Raw genomic sequence first — 25,954 nt, 5'->3', positions numbered from 1 at the left:
ATATATGCATATGTATATATATACATCTCGTTAATTTTTTTTTATTGCAATAAGTTTTATTAATATGAAGATTATTATTATAATTCAAGAAAAAATGTTTTTAATTTATTTTTCTATGGATTAAATTACAATTTAAATTAACCTATAATTATGATACATTTAAATATTTTTCTTATCATTTAAAATTTTTTATCATTAAACAGTTTTCTTATCATTTACTGAGAAATTGTAATAATTCTAATATTTTCTGAACATTTTTAAAAAAGCCGCCTTAAAATAGAAAAGTAAAAAAAGAACACGTGCGTAGGCGGCAGCACTTTAGAATAAGATATTTATATGTTGGCAATACTACTATAAGAAATTCAGAGAAGGAATAATTATGTTCAAAATATTTTTTTAATAATGTAAGTTTGTAACATAAGACGTATGATATATTATTGTATCAACAGTAAGAATATATAGTAACCTTAATTTAAACGGAAAAAATAGCCAGAGTGAAAATACATGCTAAATATGAATCAGTATATTTATATATTTCTAATCAAAACGATTAGAAACTTGTAAAATCTCGACTCAAACGTATATATATGTGTATATATATATATATATATACATATATATATGTATATATATACTTTAACTGTTAATTTTGTTTCGGAAGCTCGATTAATTCTATAATTAGACGTTGTTTTAATTAAAAACAAAATAATTAAATAAGAGTGAGAAAAATGCAGAATGAAAAATAAAAAGAAAGTCAGTCTATTAATGAAGTTATGTTGAAATTCAGTCGACGTAGCGTAGTAAAATAATAATATCGGTACTAGTTGCGTAGCTAGAAATAATCTTTACATAAAAGTAGACACTGTTATATGAAATAGAAATCAGCATTAAGGATATGGACGATAAAGTGCGTAGGTGATAATATTGCTCGAGCCGGCCCTGATCTCATGTATTCCAAATTTAATTTCACAGCTTTGATCCGTGTGAAATAAATGTAACGTTCCGATTGTGAAGATCATAAAAATTAATCCTCTCTGTTGCTACGGAGGATATGCATGGGCATGGAACCGAGAAGTAACACATGGGATAAAGGTTGGAAGCAGGTGAAAATATAACCAAAGAAAGACCAAAATAGTAGCCGTGTAAGTGAGCAAGTGTATAAGGAACAAGTCAGGTACGGCTATGCACTTTTTCCGTCTTCCTTTATCCAACGAAGACGCAGAAGAACTTCCTTGTCCGAAGTGCATTAAAAGGCTGTCTAACTTCAACGGGCAGTTGGCAGCCGTGCGTAAAAGAAATAAATAATCAAAGCGACCATGAAGTGACAAATAAAGTTGAAGAACAATGCTCGAAAATATCGCGAGAGAAATTGTGTAAAGCGTGTATTAGACTTATTCGTATGTTTTCGACAGGTCTTCCGCGATGTAACGTGGTGTATCCTACTATATAATAATTGAAGGTGCGTTATGTATTTGCTGTGGAATCGAGGCTGACATTTGGATATTTTCCTACTTTCAATATCTCTATGATATTGGTCCTTTAGCTTTGCATACTCGTATCGGTTGTATTCTTACAACAAGAATCGAGTTCTATGTCGTGGAACCTCTACGTAGGTTTAATTAATTAAATGACTAAAAACGTTCGAATTTTGTATTCGTCGAAATACGTTCTACCGGGAAGTAGGAACTTCACGGCCATGCTTTCCTCGAGGGTAATATCTCGAGATACTTATTAAGCACAGACTTCTGCAAAACTGGTGAATGTTTTTCCATTGATAACCTCAATTTTTCCGCACTCTGCGGATGGTAGTGGCCATGCATCTGGTCCTTATATTGCCTACCAACGTCTGACATTGTAGTTATTATACGCAAGACTTTAAACATGAAAACAGAGAAAAAACCAAGTGAGCCAAGTTGCGTACCTACAACAGTTGTCAAGGAGGAACCAGATACAGATTCTGTCAAGATTAAGGAAGAAGGTACAGGTGGTAATAACGAGGATGCTTCTGGTGAAGATACAACAGAGTGTCCAAGAGATCCTTGTTTGGATCCGACCAGTGGGGATGGAACAATGTCTGTTGAGAATCAAAGTAGTAATGGAAATCAACCAATTTTAAATTCTGTGAAGCAAGAAGGCGATCACAATAATCCAGCTGAAGATTTGCCAGGTATTATGTAATGATCTGAAAATGTGACAGTCTTATAGATATTTCTATACTAAACAAAATATCATTGCTTTATTAGATTGCAGCGGAAATGTGATTACTACCGATGGAATACAACCACTTGTTAGCAATGTTCTTGGAAAGCAAATAGGTACTAGTACGAGTAGTGGAGAAGCTCAATATATGCAACAGCAAAGTCAAATCTTTGTCTTCTCTACGGCATTAGCAAATAAAAGTGCAGAAGCAGTGTTACAAGGACAATATCCCTCTATCATTGCTTATCATTGTGCGCAACCAGGCACAAAAAAATATTTGGAGGTATTGTATATATTTTACTACTAATGTTCTTTATATTCATTCACGAGTTTGTTGTCTTATGTGCACATTTTATGATACATGGAATATATACATATATAAATTTATATATATCATCCATAGAAGCATCCAAATAAGATGAATCAATTTCGACAAAATCCAGCACAATGGTTAAACAATCTTGCAATGATGAAACAAAAAAGTCATCAAGGTAGTTCAACTACTACTTTTCCAACTGAACAACCTCCCGATCTACCAGCTCTTGATCCAAATACTCCACAGTTTTGGAACGAACCTAATATACGTAACTTAAATGGTGGCAATTCTCTTGGAAATTCAGAGCCATCGTTAGATGATACAAATATAGATGTGCCTTGCCTAGTGCCGAATTCACCCAGTAATTCAGGTAATTTTCACATTTAAATAATCCTAGCACATTAAGCAAAAAAATAAAAATCTTATACAGTGTTATTATATTATATTCTTAATAAATTTTGTATTTTAGCTAATCCTCAACCATCTAATAATGCAACAATGGGACACAGTCCAAGTTTGCTAAGTGGTACTACAAGCCCAGGTCCAGGGAATTTACAACCATCGTTACAGGGTGTTAAGGTGCCAGATGAGAATCTAACACCACAACAAAGGCAACATAGAGAAGTTCAATTGGCAACTATAAGAAAAATGCAGATGATGTTATTTCCTGAACATAAAGAAGATTCTTCAAATGCATTAGATGGTACTCAAGGAACACCAGTATCATCGTGTCCTCAAACAAATGTCCCATCTGTTGTACCAACTCAATGTCCTCCTAGTATGGATTGGCATAAGTTACAACATCAATTTCTAGATGGAAAAAATAAGGTAAATATTTTTTATTAAAAATATTCATACGCAAATAGCTTAAATTATTTCTGTTGTAGGCAAGTGTTGGTAGTCCTAATGCTGTTCCATTACGTGGAGCTAATATGGTTGGAGTTCCACGTAGTCAAGGACCACCACCACCATACCATCAAACAACACGATCTGCGAGTGTACCAATTGCAATTCAAAGTCCAAATCCATCTTCTCCTAACAATCCCACTAGTAATTTATCATTACCATCACCTCGTGCAAGCTCAGCCTTGAATTCGCCGGCTGATTGTAACAGACAATTTCAACTTGGTAATCAAAGAACTGGACATCTGCCAGGACAAAGTCCGACCAGTCAAGATTCTCCAAATCCCACAGTTGGTTCGAATGCGGTGTCGACTGCACGATTAAATCATAGCAATCCGGGAACACCAGTTTCTCATTCTCATATTATTGCCCTCAGTCCTAGTGCTCCTCAAAAGGATACTTCTCTTGATTTTCCTACGAGTCAGCCACCAAATGGTAAGTTATTTCGAATTTATAATCATAATTAAGCCGTTTAAAATGTACTTCAATTAACGTTAATCCCTCTTCACGAATCAGCAATTGTTTTTTTTTGTCCGAATTTAGTGGATGGAATGTTTTGTCGAACATTACAATCATTAGCTCAGCAAAAACAACAGCATAGTGGAACAGTGAATGCAGCAGGTGTAAAAGAAGCAAATCTCATGCCTGTACCTAGTCCTCAACAAATTCAGTATTACAACACATTTGAGGGACAAGAATTAACTATACAAAAGCAAGCTAATACCAGTCTTAAAGAAGGCAATTTGTCTGCGTAAGTTTAGAATCGTATTGTATTGAATGTGTCTTTTTTGCAAAATCTTAATTTTAGTATGATTTACTTTTTATTCTCAATGTTAATAACAAATATTATTTATTTTAGAAATAGTGGTAACAATACAGAAATATCAAATAGGATATTATCAGGAAACATGGATAACAACAACCAATTTCCAGCACGAACAGAAGCTGCAAGTCCAGTTCAAATGGATAGTATGAATAGAGGTTTTACAGGCTCCTTACACAGTCCTCATACACCGCATACACCACATACTCCTGGAAGTGGTGCTCCCCATACTCCTGCAGATCCAGCGAAACCGGGAAATAAATCGAGTGCTAGTGCTCAAAGTAGTCCTGCGCCGCATAATACAAGTGTATCAGATAGTATGGGACCACCACGAGCTGTGCAAGCATCACCTACGACAAAGCCTGACACATCACCTCCTTTGACTAAAGATAATCAACAACAGCAACAACAACCGCAATCTCAGCAGCCACAGTCGCAACAACAACAACAGCAACAGCAACAACAGCAGCAACAACAACAGCAGCAACAACAGCAACAACAACAACAGCAGCAGCAGCAGCAGCAGCAACAGCAACAGCAACAACAACAACAGCAGCAGCAGCAACAACAACAACAACAACAACAACAAGTAAACTCTAACAATCCTGGAAACACAACAGTAGTGCCTTCGCTGGGTGCTCCAGGAACTTCTTTCCCTTGTGCCAGATCATCTATAAATGTGAGTCAACCTTCTGACAATGTGCCTCTTAATCCCAACAATATTGGTAGCAGGCTAGGTAGTTTGAGTGGGATGAGTACAAATCATTTTGATCCTATAACTTCATTAGCACAAATGAGTCAACAGCTAACAAATACAGCCACGAGTAACTCGTTAGGTAATGAAGGTCCGATACATTCTGGTAATCCTGGGATGATGCCATTTGGCAATCCACATGGTATTCATATGATACAAATGAATAGTGAAATGAATGGAGGTTGCCACGTGGGTGGTCCAACCAGTGAACCGGGTGAAGTCAGTGGAATGTGCATGGGTTTAGCAGGACCACCTACAAGTTACAGTCCTACTACTACGCATACTGGAAGTCCAGGGGTACCTAGTAAAATGGGGCATCCTATGATGGGTCATGGAATGATGAGTAGTCACTCGGGAGGTCAAGGTAGCGGATATCCGGGAGGTGAACCTCACGCGCCATCGCCAAGATTGATGACAGGACATGTAACAGGACCGAATCCTTATAATGGAACGAATGTTCAAGTTAAACCCAATGCTCCAAATACCATACAATATCTACCGGCAAGGCCCAATGTAGGACATGCACCTAGAGGGCCACCCAGTTTGGACTTTCTTCAAAGATTTACTAATCCCTTATCTAATTTGGAATCTAAGATGCCCACACCTTCGGTAAATCTTCAATACTTCCCAAATGGTTGTGTACCGAATAGTATGGGTCCGCATAGCGGAATGCCATCAACAATGAGTGCTGGACTTCCTGGTATGGGAGGGTCTCCAAGAATGGATGGACAGCCAATGAATACGTCAGTTGGTGTACATCCTTCTATGAGACCAGTTGGTAACATGCGGCCTCAACCTAATGTAATGCGTATGCAGTATATGGTTGGTGGAGGCGTTTTTCCAGGTAATTCAATGGATCCTGATAAAGTCTTCCCACCTGATATGGTATCACAGGTACCGAATCAATCAAATCCTGGTATGTATGTATCTGGTAGTAAAGGTAGTCCAATGGGATTGGGACCACCTCCTGATGCTACTCAACCATTACCTCCAAGTATGGGTGGCACTACAAGTAATTTTAAAAATAGTCCATTTGTGGGTAGCGGTCCAACTATGTCGGATCCTAATTATGCTCAACAGTTCCATAACTTCCAACAACAACTTTATGCCACTGGAACAAGAGGTAGTGGTCCACCACATCCTAATTTACATCCACCACCTAATTCTCATTCACATCAACAGTTCTTCATGCCTAAATAAATAACACGATTATTGTATATCGGAGTAACAGAAACTGTGATCATTTGTGTATGATCTTTGTATCTCTGTTACTCATTAAATAAGGATAATCCCATCATTTATAACTCGACAAATCTTTGAAAGTCTAAGCTGAGTAAAAGTCTGTTTTGCTAATGATTACAAAAAAAAAAAAAAATAAAAAAAAATAAAAAAAAATAAATAAATAAATAAATATTATTATGATTTTAACGTCCATTAAATAATGATGGTAAAAAGCATTGTAATAATATTGTAAGAGAGTGCCTACAACTGGCATATGGCGAGACTTCTCGTTCAATTTTATTTTATTTTATTTTTTTTATATATATACTGTGTTATATATATATATACTGTGTTATATATATATATATATGTGTTACACCCGATAAGGATTTTATTTCTAAATCGTATAGAATTATGTTTTTAATATTTTTTGTCTCTATATCTGTTATTTCAATGGTATGAAGATATTTCCCGATTTTTTTCTTCTTTTTCTTTTTCTTTTCTTTTCTTTTCTTTTTTTTTTTTTTATTCAGATTACCGAGACAACTTGTAAATTCTAAACGTTTCTAAATAGAAACACACAGCGCGTAACTATGTTAACGCGATAATGTAAATACTGATGTAAAATCTGATTTTTCGTAATAATCGTTATATCAACGATTGGAATGTGCGGTTTGTAGGTAAGAATATTGCTATAGCCTGAAAAATTAAAAGGAGAAGGCAGAAGTCCATTCTTCCTCTTTCGCTGTTCGTAGTGTCGTTTGAAAAAGAATAACCAAGGAACAAATAAGCGAGCGAGAAGAAAAAGTACGCCGGTGCCGGAATTCATCCTTCCTTTATCAGAAAATACTTAACACACACGTTACAAATTCAAGTTCATAATTGTACATACATACGATATATACATACATACATACATGCATACATATATACATACATACATACATATATATGTATATATATACACATATATGTATACATATATAAACCTGTTGCAACATAATCCTTACAGTATCGCCCGTTCCTTTCACTCCCTCACCAATCCTTGTGACCAACTCTGTGCATAATCATGACCCTATGTAGTTTGTAATGATTATAAGAAAAGTAATTGACTAAGAACAATTATGTTGTTGACGAATGATTTTTATTATAAATGAAAAATAAAGATATTTACAAGAAGTCATTATGATATTGATTAATAACCATTTTTTTTTTATAGTTTAAAAGCAGGCATCAAAGTTGTAATTGATGTCGCTATACACCACGATATAGCGATAAATTCACGTTATGTTTCAATTACGTCGATTGCTTTCGACTTATTCAAATCTATATTAATTAAGGAAAACATATCTTTTCTATCATTTTGATAATGCGAGAACACATCCGAATTCATTAGGGAATGATTTCTTTAATACTACATAGTATAGAGTTACTTATTCGGATATTTATACATAGATATAGAAAAATGAAAGAGACCGAAAAAATATTTTAAAGCAGTGAAGAGTAAAATATTACAAAAGCAGGCTGAGCAATTTAAGCAGTGATATGTTTACATTGACCTAGTGCGTTTGTAATAACACAATTGAAAACTCGAAGCCATTACAATTATTCCGTGCTTTTGCAAAGCTTTGAAATTTTCTATAAATTCACATACTCAGCTTTTATATTAAAGTAACGTCATATCTTACGTCATTTATCTATGAAAATTGTATCTAGAAGGAATCATCAAAACCATAAATCTTGTTTTGACTAGCGAAGAATTTTATCTACGCTTAATGATTTATAAATTTTGCATTATTATGCAAAATGGCAATATTGCGCAGATGAACAACCTACGTTTTTCTTTTTTCCTTTTCCTTCATATCATTCTTCCTATCAATTTGATCACAAATTTAAAGCTTACATCAATCGATTTCCTTTGCAAGAAGTTTTATATTATCTTCCACTTTATTTAAAAGTGCTCATTAGATCACTAAACTTGCCGCATTATATATATGTTCTTAGTCACGGACTTATTGTTGCTCCAAGTATTTTCTTCTGCCTGTAAAAGTAATATTTTTAAATTTGAGATACTTTTTAAAACAGTACTTTACTAATCCTTATTTAACAACGCACATCTATTCTATAGCCTAAATCGTAATTTAATTGTGAAAGTGCAAAAAAAGAATAGCATTCAAAAAAACTTATTCATTGTGGTTTTTAAAAACCAGTTCTATCCCTAAAACCCATGTCAAACCTGTCCTTCTGCACAACTTCTCAGTGGCTGGATGTACCTGAATCACGCCAATCATCTCCATTTCTGTAAGTATTAGAATCCTTATAATATATGTGTGTATGTATGTATATTTATTTATATAATGTAAAATATATTAATTAAAAGAAAGTTTCGTTAGTAATAAAATCGTATTGTTAAATAGAAATGATTAACAGAGCATTATAATTATTATTTATATTAATTTTGAGTTTTATTCGTTTAAGACACGATTTTTTTATAAGTACAAATGTTTAAAAAATGCAAGAAGTTATTTCTATCACAAAAGAATGCAAAAAAATTTTTATTACATTACCCTCATTACCTTGACCGTTGTTCTTCTGAAGATACAGTATTTCCATTTGTGCTGAAAGATTAGATGGTTAAAATATTAATTTTATTTATTGTAGAGATTATGCTACATCTAATTACCTTTTTTTCACTGCTGCTAAGTCATCCCATTCACTGAGATCATATTTAGATAAATCACCATCACCATCGTCATCATCCTCTTCATCTTCTTCTTCTTCTTCCTCTTTCTCTGCTTCTTCTTCTTCTTCCTCATCGTTATCCTACAATGAAGTCATTTTGTAAAGGAATTATACAAAAATTTACTTACTAAACATATATTAATATACAATACATTTTCTTCCACTTGTTCTATTTCTTCATCAGCTATTTCATCTTTTTCGTCTTCTTTGGCTTTACAATGAGAAGGACTGTTGTACCTAGAATCTTTAGAATCATCATCGGAACGATTCTCTATCTTCCTCTTTTTCTTACGTCTTCCAAATTCATCGTAATCGTCGTCATCTTCTCTTCTTTCTTTATATTCAACTATACCACGATCGTTATATCCCCCACCATAACCAGTACGTTCTTCTATTTCTCCAAATTTAGGAGCATTACACATATTACACTGTTGTCTACGAGCCCAATTCACATTACCACACTTACTACATTGCCAATCGTCCGCACTGTAACATAAAATATACATAAACATAAATAAAGTTCATAGAAATGAAAGAGAAATAGAAGTTAAATTAATATAATATGTATTTGACCTAAACGTTTGCTTTTAATTTAAAGATTACCTAAATAAGCCTCTACTTTTTTCTGCAGCTGCTTTACCAATTTCTTGTCCCAGTTTTTTCTTCTTTGTACATTCACCTCTGTCTATATTAACAAACTTTTATTATTTATAATAGTAGAGAATTATAAATTGTATTTATAATTGTAAAGAAAAGTTAACTACCAACAAAATTGATAAAAACATTATTTATGTTTTAACATAAAATTTAGAATGTACAGAAGAAACTTTTGTAAAATAGCATATAGATTTAGACAGAGGATGCTTATTCGTATCGAATAATTCACCAAAATATCATCAAGTTAAAATAAAAAACTAATAAATGAATTCTAATTAATAAGAATGCATATATACCTTTTCCACACCGATTACAGGAGCTTCTTCTTGCAAAATTTACATTGGCACACCTGTAGTAAAGTAACAATTGTATATTACACTCATAACATAAATGTATTAATATAAAAAATATCGATATTTATAGAAAGAAAGAAAAGAACTATTTTAATAATAAAAAGATTATTATAAAATACGTACTGTGAATCTGGACAGACCCAATCACCATCGTTGATACTACGTTGATTATCTTCGTCAACTTTATTAACATCCATTTTTTTTACAGAGAATATTTTCCAGAGATAATCTTGATTATTTATATTATATTCGTTTTAAGCTAACTTTAGCACTTTTTTATTTAACCTGATGAAAATGTTAACTATCACATTCGGTTTACTTTATGAAGTAAAACCGTAACAGAATTATTTAACACGGAGGCGTAGTTGTAATGATTAATGTATTCTAAAATATCTTATTAATTATCAGACTATTATCTTTTAATATATTTCATTCAACGTTTTTTAAACCTATATTACAACGTATTCATAAATATTATTACTACTTTTGAGAGAAAGAGAGAGAGAAGAAAGAGAAAGAGAGAGAAAGAGAGAGAGAGACAGAGAGAGAGAGAGAGAGAGAGAAAGAGAGAGAGAGAGAGAGCAATACCTTTTATTACCACCATATCCGCGGTACAACGCACCGTGATACAAACGTGTATGCAAAGTAATTCTTCGCGGAACAAATCAGTGCACACTAACCACTACAATCATAAACTCAGGGGAGCCAAACACTGATGTCAGAAAAGTAAGATCTCAATAACGTTTCTTTCATTTGTAGGGACACTAGTATTGCTATTTTAGAGGAAAAAGACTAAGGAAAGAACTGAAAGGAGCATTTGCATCGTAGAACTTGACGGAAGTGGAAGTATTACTGCCATCTCGGTATGTCCATTTTATATACACAAAATTTTAAATAATTTGTTCATATAAATGGAGGATTTACAAAATATAAATATTTATATTTCATACAACGAATATCTTTTAACGTGAAATTGTTAAATTATATAAAATATATGAATCTATCGTGCTCACATGTATTGTTGTTCTTTAATTATAAATCAGATCTAAACGATGGTGCTAGTAAGTAATATAATAAGATTAGAAATAATGACGTACTACGATTGTGGATATTGTGATGAATTTTTGCTCAAAATATTCCTTTCTGGCTGACAATTTATACTGTAATATACAAAACAATGCATATTATATAGAAATAGAATAAAAAATTATATTCATTGTTTGATTATTTATCGATAAATCTATAACCTATACGAACTATTATTTAAACTTCGCGCGTATACGACGTATCAAGATGGTAGTTCTAGTTTCGTCCACTCGTGTCGCGCGTTACGTCGACATATGTTCCCTTTGTAGTATTTCTTTTCTGAGATTATTTATATTACATTCTGTATTCCTTCATCTGTCTTAGGTTCGTTTAGAACGACTTATCGTAATATTTCTACGCAGTTTTTCGTTATATTTGACATTTATTAATTCATCTTTCCTATCGTATAAAAATCGAAAATCTTAAATCTTACGATGACTAACATTATTAAAAGTGACGATGAAGTTCTCATATTGTTAGGCGAAGAGGTTACTTCCGATAGATTATCTGATTTTATTGCAAAGATTAAAATTCTTGTTGGAAAGACTGATCAAATGTCAGTTATCAATTTAAATGAATTAAAAAAGTGTATGTATAATAATATTTATAAAACAAATTACATAAACAATGTTCTGTTCGATAATATACATTAGTCGACAGATCTGTATATGTATTTCTTTCTTCTTGTAACATTTTCCCAAGAGATGATATTTAACCCTTTTTGTAATTATTATATTATATGCATGTAATGTACCAACATTATTTTGTAGGCAACTATAATGGATCTTCCATTGACGTGATTTTATTCGTTATTAAACAATCATCTTTAAATGATAATGAAGTACTCATAGAATTGTTAAAATTATTGAAACAAAATGGTAAACTAATAATCTACGAGTCACTTTCATTAGAAAAGAAATTAGAGAACAAGCTAACTTTCAAGGAAAGATTATCTAGATTGAAGTTAGCTGGTTTTCTTATAAATGATATAAATCCTAGAAAAGTAGACAAAGAAATTGCAGAACTTTTATCTAATATATTTGAAAATGTTCCTAACACATGTGAGATAATAGCACAGAAACCATCTTTTGAGGTAATTACAGCATGTTTGTAAGGTGTATGTAGTAATATTAGTTTAATATTATAGAGCAGTATATGTTAATGTATAATTTATTAAGATACATTGGGTCTGTATATTAGATTGGTTCTAGTGTGGCTTTAAATTTGAAACAAAAAGAAAGTAATATATGGAAATTAGATAATGTCGTTGAAGATGACTTGATAGATGAGGATGAACTTTTAGATGAAGATGATATTGTCAAACCTGATATCAGCAGTTTAAAAGGTTGAAATTATTATAATTTTTTTCTTTTTTTGCTTGTACACGAATTTTAGGTTTATGTGTAAATATATATACTTTTTTGTTAGTATGTGGTACAACGGGTAAACGAAAAGCATGTAAGGATTGTACATGTGGATTGGCGGAAGAGTTAAATGGTAAAGCAGAAGAGAAAGGAATTCAAAAATCATCGTGTGGAAATGTATGTTGTACAAGGTTTTCTAATACATGTAAAAGGTTATTTCTGTATAAGTTCATTGAAATTATTTTCATCATTTATTTATTATTACAGTGTTATTTAGGTGATGCTTTTCGTTGCGCAAGCTGTCCTTATCTTGGCATGCCAGCATTTAAACCTGGAGAGAAAATTGTTTTACCTGAAAGTCAGCTAATTACTGATACATAATTTATTTTATGATCTTTTTTAATTATTATAAAAATAATAAATTTGTTTTGAGTATTAAATATTTCCGGTCATTAGATTTAGTATACTTGATTGGTGGTTATAGTATTAACTTAAACATTAGTTTCTCTTTCTAATTTATATTTAAATAAGAAAATCTATAAGAATGAATGAACAATTATTTTCTGTGGAAAAGGAGTAATATAAATAAAAAATAATCAACGACCCTTAAGATATAGCATGTTTTATTCCACTTCTTCTGTATACAATAGTAATTTGCATAATAACCATTATGTAAGCACGTTCAATATGCAAAATGTTTAATGTATAAGGCATACCATTGTCCATGTAGAGAAACAGCCATTTTTATCACTGAATATATTTTCATTTTGTATGCTAACTTATGTTGATTTTAACTTAAGTATCACTTAAATATTTTTAATATTTTGTGACCCAGTATAAGTTTGTTTTATACAGATGTAGAAAAAAAAAGAAGTTCACTCCATTTTTCAGTAATAGTAATTAGATATCCTACTTATAGACAATATTTAATATAATACATAAACATGTTGCATATAGTGTACAAATATGGTTTTTTTTTTTTTTTTTTTTTTTTTTAACTTAAGGAACATATCCCTTTCACCATAAATCCACTATCCTTTCTCTGAGGATGAGTGTGTGGGAGAGGGCTATTTTCCGTATACTATACTTAATTTCACTTTACATTTGTTCTATAAATGATTGTTTTTCTATAATAGTGCACGTTGTTAGCATAAAATTACATTATAAGCATAAAAGCAAAGATCATAGGTTTATAAGTGTAGTATCTATCGTATACAGGAACAGAAATAAAATCGTCATGTATTGTAATTTGTTTGCTTTCATGACGACAGGAACATCATTCCGTGTTTTAAAGGGTAACATAAACGCTATTAAGTCATAACTATGTATATTATTCATTGATCCGAGTAAAAATCGTCAAAAAACGAACAAAATAAAAACATTAATATTCCATTTCATTGAAATTAAGTTAAATGTTTAGTTTTAAAAAACAATGATACATTTTTGCGAACCAATGATCAAGCTGCGTCTAAGATGTTATAAGTATTATTATAATTAACTTTGGTGTGTAGAAGTTTCATAATCTAAATAGCTGGCCGATTTATTTATCGATTCCCATTGATATTTACGATAAAAAAATTAAAATAGTTGCATTCGTTTATATATAATTTTGTAATTAAAAATTGTTTTATAATTTATTATTCAGAGAAATATAGAGAGATAGTGATAGAGAGAGAGAGAGAGAAAGAAAGAGAGAGAGAGAGAGAGAGAGAGAGAGAGAGAGAGAGAGAATGATACCTAATAATAAAATAACCATATATTAATTTAAAAAGATGAACTAGAAACTATATCAAGGATATAAAAGATTATATACATTATATGTGATATTAAATAATGAAACAAGAGAATATGAAATGAAATAAAAGAATTTTAGAATTAGTCTTGGAATGGTGAGATAAAGCATATATTTTTATTAATATAGGTATCAAACTCCACAATAGATTAAAAAAAAAATGGATCGTTTAAACTCTATCTTTTGTTAATATTTGTAAAATTAATTAATTAATAAAAAAGTAAAATACACAATATATAATTTGTCAATTATCAGAAAAAAGGGAATCGGTATCAATGAAATTTTTGATTCTATATCTATGTGACTAACTATCGTAATATTACAACACGTATGCATGTACGTAAATATCTGTAAATAATGTAAATATGTGTATACAAATTTATTATTACTACGGATAATATGCGTATCAGTGTGGCACTATGTTAAAAACTTAGTATGATCTTGCATGCGAACAACTTTTGTTTTGTTCCAGCAACAATTATGTTGAATATGACAATATTTGTAACAGTCAGAAAATTTCATTGTTTTAAGGCCATTAGAGAAATGTTAATCATAGCACAGCAGGAAGTTTAGTCAATTTATGTGTGTGTGTGTGTGTGTGTCCATTATATATATATATATATATTATATATTATATATTATATATTATATATATATACATATATACATTTTATATATATATATATTATATATTATATATTATATATTATATATATATACATATATACATTTTATATATATATATATGTGTATGTGTGTGTATGCATTATATTTTATATGGATACCGCGTTTTCTGTATATTCCTTATTAGAGACGTACACGCAAACACGCATACATATATACATATATTTATATCATGTTTATAAACAGATTAGTATATGTATATATATGTACGTATGCATATATTGTACTCTTAGTGGGGGACGAACTTAGATGATTATCTAATATATTATAATGACGTGAAACATAAAATAGTAATCAGACGTCTTATTGAATGTCTGATATGCTCGAAAATGAACGTCAAAAAAGAAAAAAAGGAAAAAAAAAAAAGAAAAAAAAAGAAAAAAAAAGTAAAATAAAATATATCTGCGATGTATGCAAATGGTTGCACGTATTATATATACATTGATGTTTATTGTAAGTAATTAATTGTTGATCATGAAATTAATTATTTTTAGCGATAACTTCAAGTTATGAGAGTTGGTTCGACTTTTTGTTTGAAGTAGAAAATATTTTCGTTTGTGTCTGTGTGTTTATATTTTTTGTATTTTATATCAGAAATCTTCGATATAAAAGGAAGAAAAAAATATGACCTGTTCGGTACTTATTATTAATCAAGCTAATGACATTCTTTCTTAGGAATGTACTCTATGATACTTTTCAAACAATCAATCAAGTTATTTTGGTTTATAAGGCAGCTTTTGCATATATTGCACAAGTATTACGTTAAGCGTAGCTCTTGTTGTAAACTTTAAATATATATACATATATATTATAATATATATGTACGTATATATATGAATATACATATATATATATATATATATATATATATATATATATATATATATATATATATATATATTACTATAATGCACAAAATGTGGCAGCTTCCGTTCGTTTGCTAACAATTCTAAATTTATATTACTAAGATTAAAAAAAAAATTTTTGAAAGTTTATTTATAATCATATTTATATTTTTCTGAAAAATAATTTTTTCATTGTTTAATCGAATGAAGAAGAAAGATGATAATTGCTGTTTAATGAGGTAATAAATTACTTCAAGACAGACCTCTTTTGTATGATAAAGATCGTCCGTTAAATGTATAGTTTTACTTTACTTTTTGTTTTCTCTCTCTCTTTAAATATATATATATATATATATATACACATAACGGTGATATATATATATATATATATCACCGTTACTATATAAAAAAGGAAAAAAAGAGAAAAAGAAAAAATTGTCCCCTAAGTACGTAACTTATTGAATTACAAGGAAAAAAAAATTAAGTAAATCACGCTATGATTTCATTAATCGAACGAAATAACCATTGTAAAAGCACAGCCCTACATATACGACCCAATAAGGAATAGGACTCTTTTAAAGACCTTTGGCTTTCGTCCCTTTCTATCTTTCTTTTTTACTTGATTTATATATTTTTTTTCGTTCAGTTAATTCATCCTTTCATCTTGCCCTATGCAGGCACATATGCATTCACCAAACTTAACAACAATACTAGATAGAGTCTTTCGAAAAATATACAGACATCTATCACCGCGAGCAAAAATTTCGTGACGAGCTTACGTGGAATCCGTCGAGTATTCGCCATTTTATACGACGAGAAATTTAGTTTGCGTTAGCACGAATTTCCCTCCATATTATCCAATAGAGAATTCTTCTCGTCCTTTTTCGTTTTATTATTCTTTGTCACCGGAGTTCGTAATTTTGGTTCGAAACATGGCTGGAAAAAAAGGAAATCTTTTTATTTTCTTATTTCATTGCTAAGTTAGCAGCAATCGATGTCTTCGAATCTGAATCAATCTAAATTAGTGAAATTGTTTATCATTAAGTTGACAAGTTCGTTAAGTTTTTTTTGTTTTTTCTTCTTCTCTTTTCTTTGTCTTTTTTTCCCCAAATACTACGAAGAGAGATTTTCAGGTAAATTATTATTATAATATTTTCAACATTGATTTGTACTGCTGATTGCGGGATGAGATATAACAAAAATACCGATCGTAAAACGATATATATATATATATATATATATATATATGTGTGTGTATATTAATTGTGAGGTAACTAATTAATTAGTTGATCAAAATCTGAGTAAAACGCGATCATTAGAATTTCTTTATTAAAATATTTTATCTTTATGGATTATTGTTATTATCGTACTAATATTTTTCTAAAGAAATTCATAGAGAAAAGACATATATTTTATTAAGATAAACGAATAAACATTAAAAAAGGAAAAGTTTAATAACCGAAATGAGATCGGTCGTTCTTCGTGAAATTATCTTTATTAACGTTTAAGTTAACGAACGGTATAAAAAAAATGAAAATAAAAAAAAGAAAAGAAGTCGAAGGACTGTTGAAGAAATTTACGTAATTGGAACAAAGTCTGTTCTTTTCCAGTAAGTCTTATCTTATATAAACATATTAATAATGTTGAAAAATTTTCAGTCAACTGTTTGAAAAAATAATACCAACTATTATTGGAAATATGAATGTAAGAATGACGATAATAATAATAATAACAACAACAACAACAACAACAACAATAATAATAATAATAATAATAATAATAGTAATAATAATAATAATAATAATAATAATGAAATATCGGAAAATCTAATTCGCCTACAATGTCACGAAAATGTTAGTCATACTAGCTAAAAGTTGTTTTTTCACTATTTTTAATAACTACGAATTACATTACGCAAGAGTTAAAAAATTTAAATACATTATCTTAAGAAAAAGAATACGCGATTGAGAATTCGATTTGGGACTCGTCAACAAACGTTCTATTTACGTTTTAACAAATTTAACGTTAACAAACTTTATTACGCTTTATTATAATTTTTATTTTCGTTTATCTAACAAATCGATATATTTTCCTATCAAAAATTATTATCATTAATACATTTTCAACGTTGTCTTGCGAAGGAATGATCAAAAATACTGATGGTGAGATGATATATAGTATATATATACACACACACACACACACACACTATATATATACTATATAAACAGGATGTCTGTCCATGTATGTCCGAGCAAATATTTCGTAACTAATTTGAAAATATTTGCTATCAAATTTACTATTTTAACGATACATAGTAGCAATTTTTTTACTAGATATGATTTTAATTGCAAATGATCTCTATTATATAAGTATGCAAGAAAGCATTACAGGCATTTATTTAGAAAAAATTATGTTGATCTTCATAATTCGGAAAGATCACGAGTAGAAAAAAAACATTTTGCATGCACTTTGTAGCTGATTCAGAATCGTGCAAGTTTCTTTTATTAAACTTTCTTGTGATTTCAATTAATTGCGATACATTTTCTCGGTCATCTATGGAAAAATACTATGTATATGTATATATAAAAAAAAAATGTGATAAAATATCGACAATGAGATGCACAATTAATAAAAAATAAATTGGCCGATAAAAAAATTAACGAAGACGATTACAATACTCTTTAGAAAAATGATCAATGAAAAATATATTTGATCTCGTTAATACTGTTAAAAAAAAGAGGGAGTGAAAGAGAGAGAGAGAGAGAGAGAGAGAGAGAGAGAGAGTGAGATAGCTATACGATCGTATCGAATAAATTCTCACTCATACACGCACACGTGCGCTTACTCTACATTGCAATAACTATTTAGATGGTATTTCACTCACTGTTTCGCAGATATTCATGTTGCAGCAATTTTCTATAGTTATTTCGCATTGATTATCCGTTAGCTGTGGTCTGGATGTTAATGGCGTAATACCACCTTTACTAACTACGAATCTCTTCTTGATTCGTGGTCGACGACGTAATTTATGCAGGTAGAAACTCATCACGAGGATCAGTATAATAAGTACAATGATGAGAGCGATAAGTACGAATAATAATGTCTTCGATTCGCAATTTTCATTTAGGGTTAGCATCTTTTCAGAGGTATAGTTGTTTTCGGCACATCTGTAAAAAAAAAAAGAAAAAAGTAAGTAAAAATAAAATAATAAAAATAAAGAGTTAATTGACATTTAGATTTTTATTAATGATGGAAATTAATTGATAAAAAAGAAAAAAACAAAAAAAAAGTTGTATTACATTAAACCGCAGGAAGATTTGTCAACGTTGAGCACAGGTATGTCAGGAAGAATTTCGCAACGTTCGCCCTTTGAATTTTTACATTCGCAGACAGGTATGTTGTTTTGGACCAAACATTCGCCATCGTGAAGACAATAACCCTCGCAAATGTCTCTTTCACATCGTTTACCGGTAAACGTGCCGATACATTTACACTCTGCTTTACCGAAATTGTTAACGATACAATCACCCTGAAGACAATAATTCTGGCAGAGGGATATTTCGCATATGGAACCCGTATATCTGCGTGGAAAATATTTATTTAATTCTAACCATAATATAATCATAAAGATCAATTTCGTTGTTAATAGCTAATTGACAAGCGACATTTTATTCTTATTAATTTGATTACTTCTAATTGTACTCATGCTTGTAAATTAATCTATATAAGTGTCGTTTTATTGTAATTAACTTATTAATTCTAATATTTTTGAATCAATTTACATTTGGAATAGACAGTATTCAAAACTGCAATTTGATTCGGACAAAAATAATTCGAATAATTTACGTATTTATCAATGATTAATTAGAAGAAGAAAAGTCTTACCCAAATTTACAACGACAAGAACTTTCGATACGATCGAAGGAACCACCATTGAGACACAATTGAGAGTTTTCCGTTTTAACATCTTTGGTATTAGTCGTTAAGTTATTGTAAGATTCGAGAAGAGAACTTTTTTGTTTCTTTTCAGCAAGTTTCTCTTTTTCTAATCTTCTTTTGGATATAGCAGAACAATCGATGGTACCAACGTTGTCTCGTGTAATAATGGCGTTAGGATCAGAATCTTTGTTCAATTTGCGATAGGATTTAAATTTGACCGGTGATTCGTGATCGGTGGAATTTTTAGCCATCATCCAAATAGCTTTATGTACCCAATCTGACCAGTAGATAAAATCCTTATCGACGGCGATATAAACAGGTTGTTGATTTCTATTCTTCAAGATCTTTTCACGTTCAGTACCATCGAGATTGCTACGTTCAATCTTTACATGTATACCTTCTTCATCGTCAGTCCAATAGAGTTTACCTTCTTCATAATCGATTGCTAGACCTGTTGGTACGTAAAGATCTCCCCTGATTATGATCGTTCGATTGGTACCATCCATGTTGGATCTTTCAATGGTGGAATTCTTGCGGTTGCTGTTGCTCCAGTAGATATGACTAATGGAGAGAAGGAGAAAGAGAGAGAGAGAAAGAAAGAGAGACAATCAGTATCGGGAAATGAGGAATAACGTGTCAGAAAGTAAGACAGAGAGAGAGAGAGAGAGACAGAGAGAGAGAGAGAAAGAAAGAGAGAGAGAGAGAGAGAGAGGATGAAGCACACCTGTTACACGTGTCTAGTGCGATACCACGTGGTATTTCTGTGAGATTATGCAGAATAACGGGTTCTTCCGGAGGACCGTCCATCGGTATGTGCATCTTCATGATCATTCTCTTCAAGGCGTCGATCCAGAAAAGCGTACGAGAGTTTGTATCAAAGGCTGTCGCCACGATGTTCGTCTCATCCTGCTTTGCTGATATAAAATATAGACCGATACCAATTTATAATTTGTTCGAAAATTAATTATTTTTTCTTCTTTTTTTTTCTTACAAGTACGAATTATTCAATATTTTTTCACAAACTTTTTAAACGATATTTTGTTTTTTTCTTTTGTTTAAATATTGAAATTGTATATGTATTGTGAATCTTAAAATATAATTATACTTTATTTTAAATATAATTTATCCGCTTCGAATATTATCGTACAGCATTAACCTTTAGCACTTGTGAAATCATCACTTGAGCGACAATGAATATCCTTTTCACAGAACTATTGAATTATTTCTTAACGTGTCACTTTATTTATTTAATAAAACAAGTTATTTAAAAGAATTATGAAAATTACTTTGAACGTATATATTTCTAAATTAATATGTATTTATAAATTTATATACACATAGAAAATAAAAAAATATGAAATAAAGCTCGATCGAGAAAAAATTAAAAAAAAATAAAAATCAGCGCGAAAAATTAATTAATGATGAATTTGTTCCGAAAAAATTATATCAAATTGTAGAGCGTTAAAGGATTGATTTAAACGGAATATCGAATTACCGCGCTTTTTCGTAATTCGTATCTTTCATGAATCACGTGATCAGCATCGCTTACGCGGGAAAAGGACGAACGCAAAAGAGAAAGAGAGAGAGAGAAAGAGAGAAAAGCAAAGTTAAGAAAAAGAAACAATACTTACCCTTTAACAGTGGTTTCGAACTAAAATTCTTTTCCGCTAAGTCGTTACTAAAAATCGATATGTTGCTATGAGAGTCACTAAGATACAATTTTCTTGTTTGATCATCGTAAGCTATTCCAGTTAATGAAACGGCTCCATCGACTGTTACCGTAAGAGTTTGATTTTGTGTGAAAAATTCTATCTTGTCGCCGATCACAACGGCGATATCTGAAATAGGACAGATATAAGATAAATTAAACATTTATTTGATAACAATTCATTTATCATTATCGTATTATGAATAACACGATCTGTGTACGTTACGTCAATGTTAAGGTTACGTTTTGTAATATTAAGTTTAATCGTATTTAACGTGCTAATCGGTATCGATATAAACTAGATTGGTACTAATCGTGATTAAGATCGTGATCGACGATAGAGTAATCTTTTGATAAACGACTTCCGCGTATTCATTATGTTTCTTTGATTTCGATTGTTTGAGTTAATGTGATAAAAAAAAAAAAAAAAAAAAAAAAAAGAAAAAAAAAATACGTACGCACAAACGAATGTATTATACATTTTGATCGTATTTATGAGAATATATCAGCGGATTATAATTCAATACCCGAAAATTAATATATGATTGCAAACGAAATCCCTTTTCCAATGATGTTTAGATTATATATACGAATGTGTGCTAAGTGATATCAAGGTCGTGTCAGTAAATAGTTACGAAGCTCGAGATTATCTACTACTTTGTTTAATTTTCTTTTTCGTTTCTTTTCTTTTGTTTTTTTTTTCTCAAACGATGACCTGAAGCAAAGAGCATCAATGGAAATTATTTACAATCGAATGTTATTTCCCAGTATCTGTGACGACGTCGATAAGTTGAATTTATTATATTTGATATATTTTCAATAATTTATCGTACGATTTCTCCACTATTATCGAAAAAAAGAAAAAGAAAGAAAAAAAAAAACAAAATAAAGCAAAAGAATTCGCATATAGATACAACGAAGGGGACAACACAATTCATATAATAGTAATTTTATAGTAACGCGATGAAAGTACGTTCGACGGTAAGTGAAAGCAAATGACTCGTCTTTAAGTGTTGGAAGAAAGAATCGTACAAATAAATTTCATGATTAAAAAAAAAAAAGTAAGAAAACAGGAATAAAAATAAAAAAATAAATAAAAAAAAAAAAAGTAAAGGAAATTGACGAGAAACCAGGAAGTTTTTACAAGTTGGCGTCAATACGAATATGCACATATTTATGAATTAATTTCTTAATTAATAATTGACGTATATATATATATATATATATGTGTGAAGAAGAACTTGAATAGATCGTCGAAAGTTCTTTCTTCTTGGAAGAGCCCTATTTATGAGATTTCTGTATAGGATCTATCAAATGAGATCTTAAGATTTTACCTCTATAAATTTCAAAGAAATGAAACAATTATTTTTCTTATTCATTTTATAAGGAAAGGAAAGGTTTAAAAGAAATCGTCAATTAACATAAAGAACTTGCTTGCATATTTGAGTAATTTGCAAGTCACATACACTCATATATACACACATACACACGCAGCAGCAGACGCACGCACACACCTTCCCGTGTCGCTCTTCGTATTTGTCGTAATCGTTCGAGATCATTCCTTTTCATACTGTTATGTAAATTGAAACAGAACAGATAGTCAATAAACTTGTATCGATATTTAACGATTAAGATAAGAAAAACATGTATTTTTTTTATCACGACTTATTATTAAAATTTTTCTCTCAAGAATGTAACTATACGGTCTTTTCTTTCGTCTACCCTTCTCTTATAATCCTTTAGCGCACGACGACACGAAAATAGCAAGCGATAAAAGAAGAGCCAGATAAATGTCTACTTTTTATGTAACACTTACTTAATTTGTAAATTAATATCAGACAAGAAAAGAACGGGTCACGAAGAAAAAATACGAAATTTTTCTTATTTACATATTTTTTAAAGTCGATTATTTCGTATAAGATTGACATTTAATATTTTACAAATTTTTATCTATTTGTTTATCTCTTCTGTTTTTTTTTCCTACTAAAGATTCGAAAATCTTGAAGTAGTTATTACAAGATAGTTCGATTTTTCAAAAGGAAAAGATAACACTTTCGATAAAAAGGACTCTCATCGATTCTATCTATAAGTAGAATATCAATAAGATAACGGTATTTTTCTAAAGATCTCTCTTAGAAATTTCATTCTAGAAAACGATACATGCGTGTGTGCATACGTAAATCAATGATAAAAATACATTTTTTCAATGAGCAATTATAATATAATAGTTCTCTGGTATGTTAACTTTATGCTAGTGGCGTCATACATATCGAATATATAATGGAATACTTAGCGATTCTAATTAATGATCGCAAGCTTATGTCAATCTAGATTACAATGTTGACGAGTTGAGACGATAGTATTACGTAAATGGATATAAGAACGTATAGGTATAAAGAAAGATAGAAAATTATTACAAGGTGTTGAAAAGAAAAAAAAAAAGAAAAGAAAACAATAAATGAAGGAATAAATAAATAGATAAATAAAAAAAAAAATTAATAAAATGTAAATACAGATTTGTTCATTAATGAATTAATTAATAATACGCGCGAGTTTGAAAAAAGCGCCCCAATAGAAAATGCGGGAGCTAGACGAAAAGTGGCGTACGTGCCGATCAGCTTAAAGTGAATGGAGCCCGAGTACGCGCGCGCGCTCCAATACATACACACACATATAATACACAAGTGTACTTGCTTGAACATACGTAAAGATAGAGAGAGAGAGAGAGAGAGAGGCGCGCGATCCGCATCATCGCTATAGCGAAACTGTATGTGTATGAGTAAGCCGCTAAGTAAATGAGAGAGACAGAGAAAACACTACGGGCCGCGATTCTTCTTTTTTCACGTTCTCGTTTTTACGAACGATTAGAAAGATGAGATAAATAACGATGAGAGACACTTACCCCATGACCTGGCATCACTCGTGATTGTGAAAACGGCTAACACGATGAAGACGAAGGCAGTTAAGAAATTTCGCGATTGTCGGGACATCTTTATCACGAATACATTTACACTAGTAACGCGAGAGAGTAAGAGAGAGAGAGAGAGAGAGAGAGAGAGAGAGAGAGAGAGATAGATAGAGAGAGAGAGAGAGAAATAGACAGAGATAAATGTCTTTTCACCGTAAACACGTTTGTCTTTCTCTTTTTTCGTTTTTTTTTTCTTTTCCTTTTTTTCTTTACTCTTTCTTTTTCCGTTTTTATTTATTCGCTAAATCTTTTTCGGTCAACTTTTTTTTTCTCTTCAAGATTAAATTCACCGGATCAAATGAAATACGATCGATTCGAAACTGTTTCAAACGAATTCTCTTCAAAGAATATTTTGTTTTTCTCAACAAGTTTCTTATTTAATTCTCTTTCGTTTCTCTTTTATTGAGAGCTACGAAAGAGTATCACCTTACCATCAACGTTACGTCGCGTTACGGTGGCTGAACGCGAACTGTGTGTCCGTTCGTGACTAAATGTGCGTTCTACCGACGCTTCGCGTCGCCCTCCGCAGGCGTTCGGTCATTGGCGCGACGGAATACTGTTATAACGTTTACTACTGTAATGCGACTCTACCAAATGGCGAACGTTGCTACACCCATACGAATTTCTTGCAAAATCGAAACTAGTATCTCCCTCTCTCTCTTTCTTTCTCTCTCTTTTTCTCTCCCTCTCTTTCTCTCTTTCTCTATCTATCTATCTAACTATCTACCTATCTATCTATCTATCTATCTATTTATCTATCTCTATTTCTCCGTCAGTTTCTATATCTTTTCTTACATAGTAAGAATAAATTAATTCATTCGTATTACTTATTCTCTACGGCAATGCATATGATGCAGTATCTCGTGGTTCCTAGTGATTACCGAAACGTGCCAACTTTCTACATTTTTTAATTTGATTTAAATCTATCCAAAAGCAGCACTTATACAAGTTTGACCCTTTTTTACAAACGCGCTTGCGCTGTAACGTATAATTTTGTTTATTGTTGAACCATTTCTTTGATTGGATTTTAAATTTAAAAATTAAGACCTTTCAACCTTTTCCCGCCATTTTTATGCGTTGCTTTTTTTTTTATCGTCTACGACATATTACTCTCGATTTGTTTATTCTTGAAATTTTCTTTTCTTTTCTTTGGCTCTAATTATATTACATATTGCATATTTGTGCGTTTATCGTATTATTCAGATGATGTGGAAGTCATTTCTTTAGATTTTTCTCAGACGAATTCGTATTTGTATATTGAGAAGAGTTTAAAGGTTAATATTACGTAATGTCAAATGACAAACACAGTATTTACGAATTATGAAGCAACAAAACAGATATCTATCTTTGACTTGATTTTTATTTCAATATTTTCCATTCAGAAAGATTGAAATTTTTATTACTCCTTTGAACTTTGCGTGACATCCTTCAACGCCATCTTTTATTTTCTTAGCATTACTACTTACCCCTGATACGAACGTGAATAGGTATAAATTTGATTAGAATATTTCAATGATATTTTATATATACATGTATACATACATAATATTATATATAATCAATTTTTACATACATAATAATAACAAATAGAAAAGGT

General features: G+C 30.8%; 4 protein-coding genes across 12 annotated transcripts; 2 read left to right on the top strand and 2 right to left on the bottom strand.

Moving 5' to 3' along the window:
* Positions 1-881: 881 nt before the first annotated feature.
* Positions 882-7,395, top strand: LOC124430167 (protein BCL9 homolog). Its single transcript, XM_046976366.1, has 7 exons — positions 882-2,167; positions 2,244-2,482; positions 2,603-2,885; positions 2,985-3,343; positions 3,403-3,853; positions 3,962-4,169; positions 4,278-7,395. The coding sequence occupies exons 1-7, from the start codon at positions 1,882-1,884 to the stop codon at positions 6,193-6,195; spliced, it is 3,744 nt and encodes a 1,247-aa protein (XP_046832322.1). The 5' UTR covers positions 882-1,881; the 3' UTR covers positions 6,196-7,395.
* Positions 7,344-10,849, bottom strand: LOC124430173 (zinc finger Ran-binding domain-containing protein 2). 7 transcript variants are annotated; one of them, XM_046976377.1, is made up of 9 exons: positions 10,557-10,849; positions 10,092-10,417; positions 9,912-9,964; positions 9,562-9,643; positions 9,111-9,444; positions 8,900-9,039; positions 8,793-8,834; positions 8,490-8,515; positions 7,344-8,257 (listed from the first exon to the last, which is right to left on the bottom strand). In XM_046976377.1, exons 2-9 carry the CDS (start codon positions 10,163-10,165, stop codon positions 8,229-8,231), a joined length of 780 nt encoding a protein of 259 aa, XP_046832333.1. In that variant the 5' UTR covers positions 10,166-10,417; positions 10,557-10,849; the 3' UTR covers positions 7,344-8,228. The 7 variants fall into 7 exon arrangements, 6 of the variants coding, with proteins under 6 accessions (XP_046832333.1, XP_046832332.1, XP_046832337.1 ...); XM_046976376.1 differs by having other exon boundaries at positions 10,092-10,253; XR_006943680.1 differs by lacking the exon at positions 10,557-10,849 and having other exon boundaries at positions 8,453-8,515; positions 8,784-8,834; positions 10,092-10,542.
* Positions 10,850-11,320: 471 nt separating this feature from the next.
* On the top strand, positions 11,321-13,422 carry LOC124430172 (anamorsin homolog). The gene is made up of 5 exons (XM_046976374.1): positions 11,321-11,642; positions 11,825-12,147; positions 12,255-12,399; positions 12,483-12,595; positions 12,686-13,422. Exons 1-5 carry the CDS (start codon positions 11,489-11,491, stop codon positions 12,797-12,799), a joined length of 849 nt encoding a protein of 282 aa, XP_046832330.1. The 5' UTR covers positions 11,321-11,488; the 3' UTR covers positions 12,800-13,422.
* Positions 13,423-15,324: 1,902 nt separating this feature from the next.
* LOC124430168 (protein cueball) lies at positions 15,325-24,961 on the bottom strand. Of its 3 annotated transcripts, none has more exons than XM_046976368.1 (7): positions 24,292-24,961; positions 21,313-21,519; positions 20,406-20,595; positions 19,628-20,242; positions 19,042-19,323; positions 18,627-18,909; positions 15,325-16,675 (listed from the first exon to the last, which is right to left on the bottom strand). In XM_046976368.1, the coding sequence occupies exons 1-7, from the start codon at positions 24,377-24,379 to the stop codon at positions 16,571-16,573; spliced, it is 1,770 nt and encodes a 589-aa protein (XP_046832324.1). In that variant the 5' UTR covers positions 24,380-24,961; the 3' UTR covers positions 15,325-16,570. The 3 variants fall into 3 exon arrangements, with proteins under 3 accessions (XP_046832324.1, XP_046832323.1, XP_046832325.1); XM_046976367.1 differs by lacking the exon at positions 24,292-24,961 and adding an exon at positions 22,856-22,973; XM_046976369.1 differs by lacking the exons at positions 19,042-19,323; positions 24,292-24,961 and adding an exon at positions 22,856-22,973.
* Positions 24,962-25,954: the final 993 nt, after the last annotated feature.

This window comes from Vespa crabro, chromosome 17, assembly GCF_910589235.1.
Source record: "Vespa crabro chromosome 17, iyVesCrab1.2, whole genome shotgun sequence".
In the NCBI taxonomy this organism is placed as follows: Eukaryota; Metazoa; Arthropoda; class Insecta; order Hymenoptera; family Vespidae; genus Vespa; species Vespa crabro.
The sequence above is the reverse complement of the archived record's forward strand: the minus strand, read 5'-3'. Positions and strand labels throughout refer to the sequence as shown.

What these genes read in the sequence shown, in the direction of transcription:
- LOC124430167 (XM_046976366.1), top strand. Translation starts at nt 1,882, where the DNA reads ATGAAAACAGAGAAAAAACCAAGTGAGCCAAGTTGCGTACCTACAACA. An exon ending in GCACAAAAAAATATTTGGAG is followed by an intron (nt 2,483 to 2,602) that starts GTATTGTATATA and finishes TATCATCCATAG; the next exon opens with AAGCATCCAAATAAGATGAA. An exon ending in GAATTCACCCAGTAATTCAG is followed by an intron (nt 2,886 to 2,984) that starts GTAATTTTCACA and finishes TTTGTATTTTAG; the next exon opens with CTAATCCTCAACCATCTAAT.
- LOC124430173 (XM_046976377.1), bottom strand. Translation starts at nt 10,165, where the DNA reads ATGGATGTTAATAAAGTTGACGAAGATAATCAACGTAGTATCAACGAT. An exon ending in TGGGTCTGTCCAGATTCACA is followed by an intron (nt 9,965 to 10,091) that starts GTACGTATTTTA and finishes ACTTTACTACAG; the next exon opens with GTGTGCCAATGTAAATTTTG. An exon ending in CTGTAATCGGTGTGGAAAAG is followed by an intron (nt 9,644 to 9,911) that starts GTATATATGCAT and finishes TTGTTAATATAG; the next exon opens with ACAGAGGTGAATGTACAAAG.
- LOC124430172 (XM_046976374.1), top strand. Translation starts at nt 11,489, where the DNA reads ATGACTAACATTATTAAAAGTGACGATGAAGTTCTCATATTGTTAGGC. An exon ending in TTTAAATGAATTAAAAAAGT is followed by an intron (nt 11,643 to 11,824) that starts GTATGTATAATA and finishes ATTATTTTGTAG; the next exon opens with GCAACTATAATGGATCTTCC. An exon ending in TGATATCAGCAGTTTAAAAG is followed by an intron (nt 12,400 to 12,482) that starts GTTGAAATTATT and finishes CTTTTTTGTTAG; the next exon opens with TATGTGGTACAACGGGTAAA.
- LOC124430168 (XM_046976367.1), bottom strand. Translation starts at nt 22,958, where the DNA reads ATGAAAAGGAATGATCTCGAACGATTACGACAAATACGAAGAGCGACA. An exon ending in GCACTAGACACGTGTAACAG is followed by an intron (nt 20,243 to 20,405) that starts GTGTGCTTCATC and finishes TCTCTCCATTAG; the next exon opens with TCATATCTACTGGAGCAACA. An exon ending in ACATGAATATCTGCGAAACA is followed by an intron (nt 16,676 to 18,626) that starts GTGAGTGAAATA and finishes CTTTTTTTCCAG; the next exon opens with CCATGTTTCGAACCAAAATT.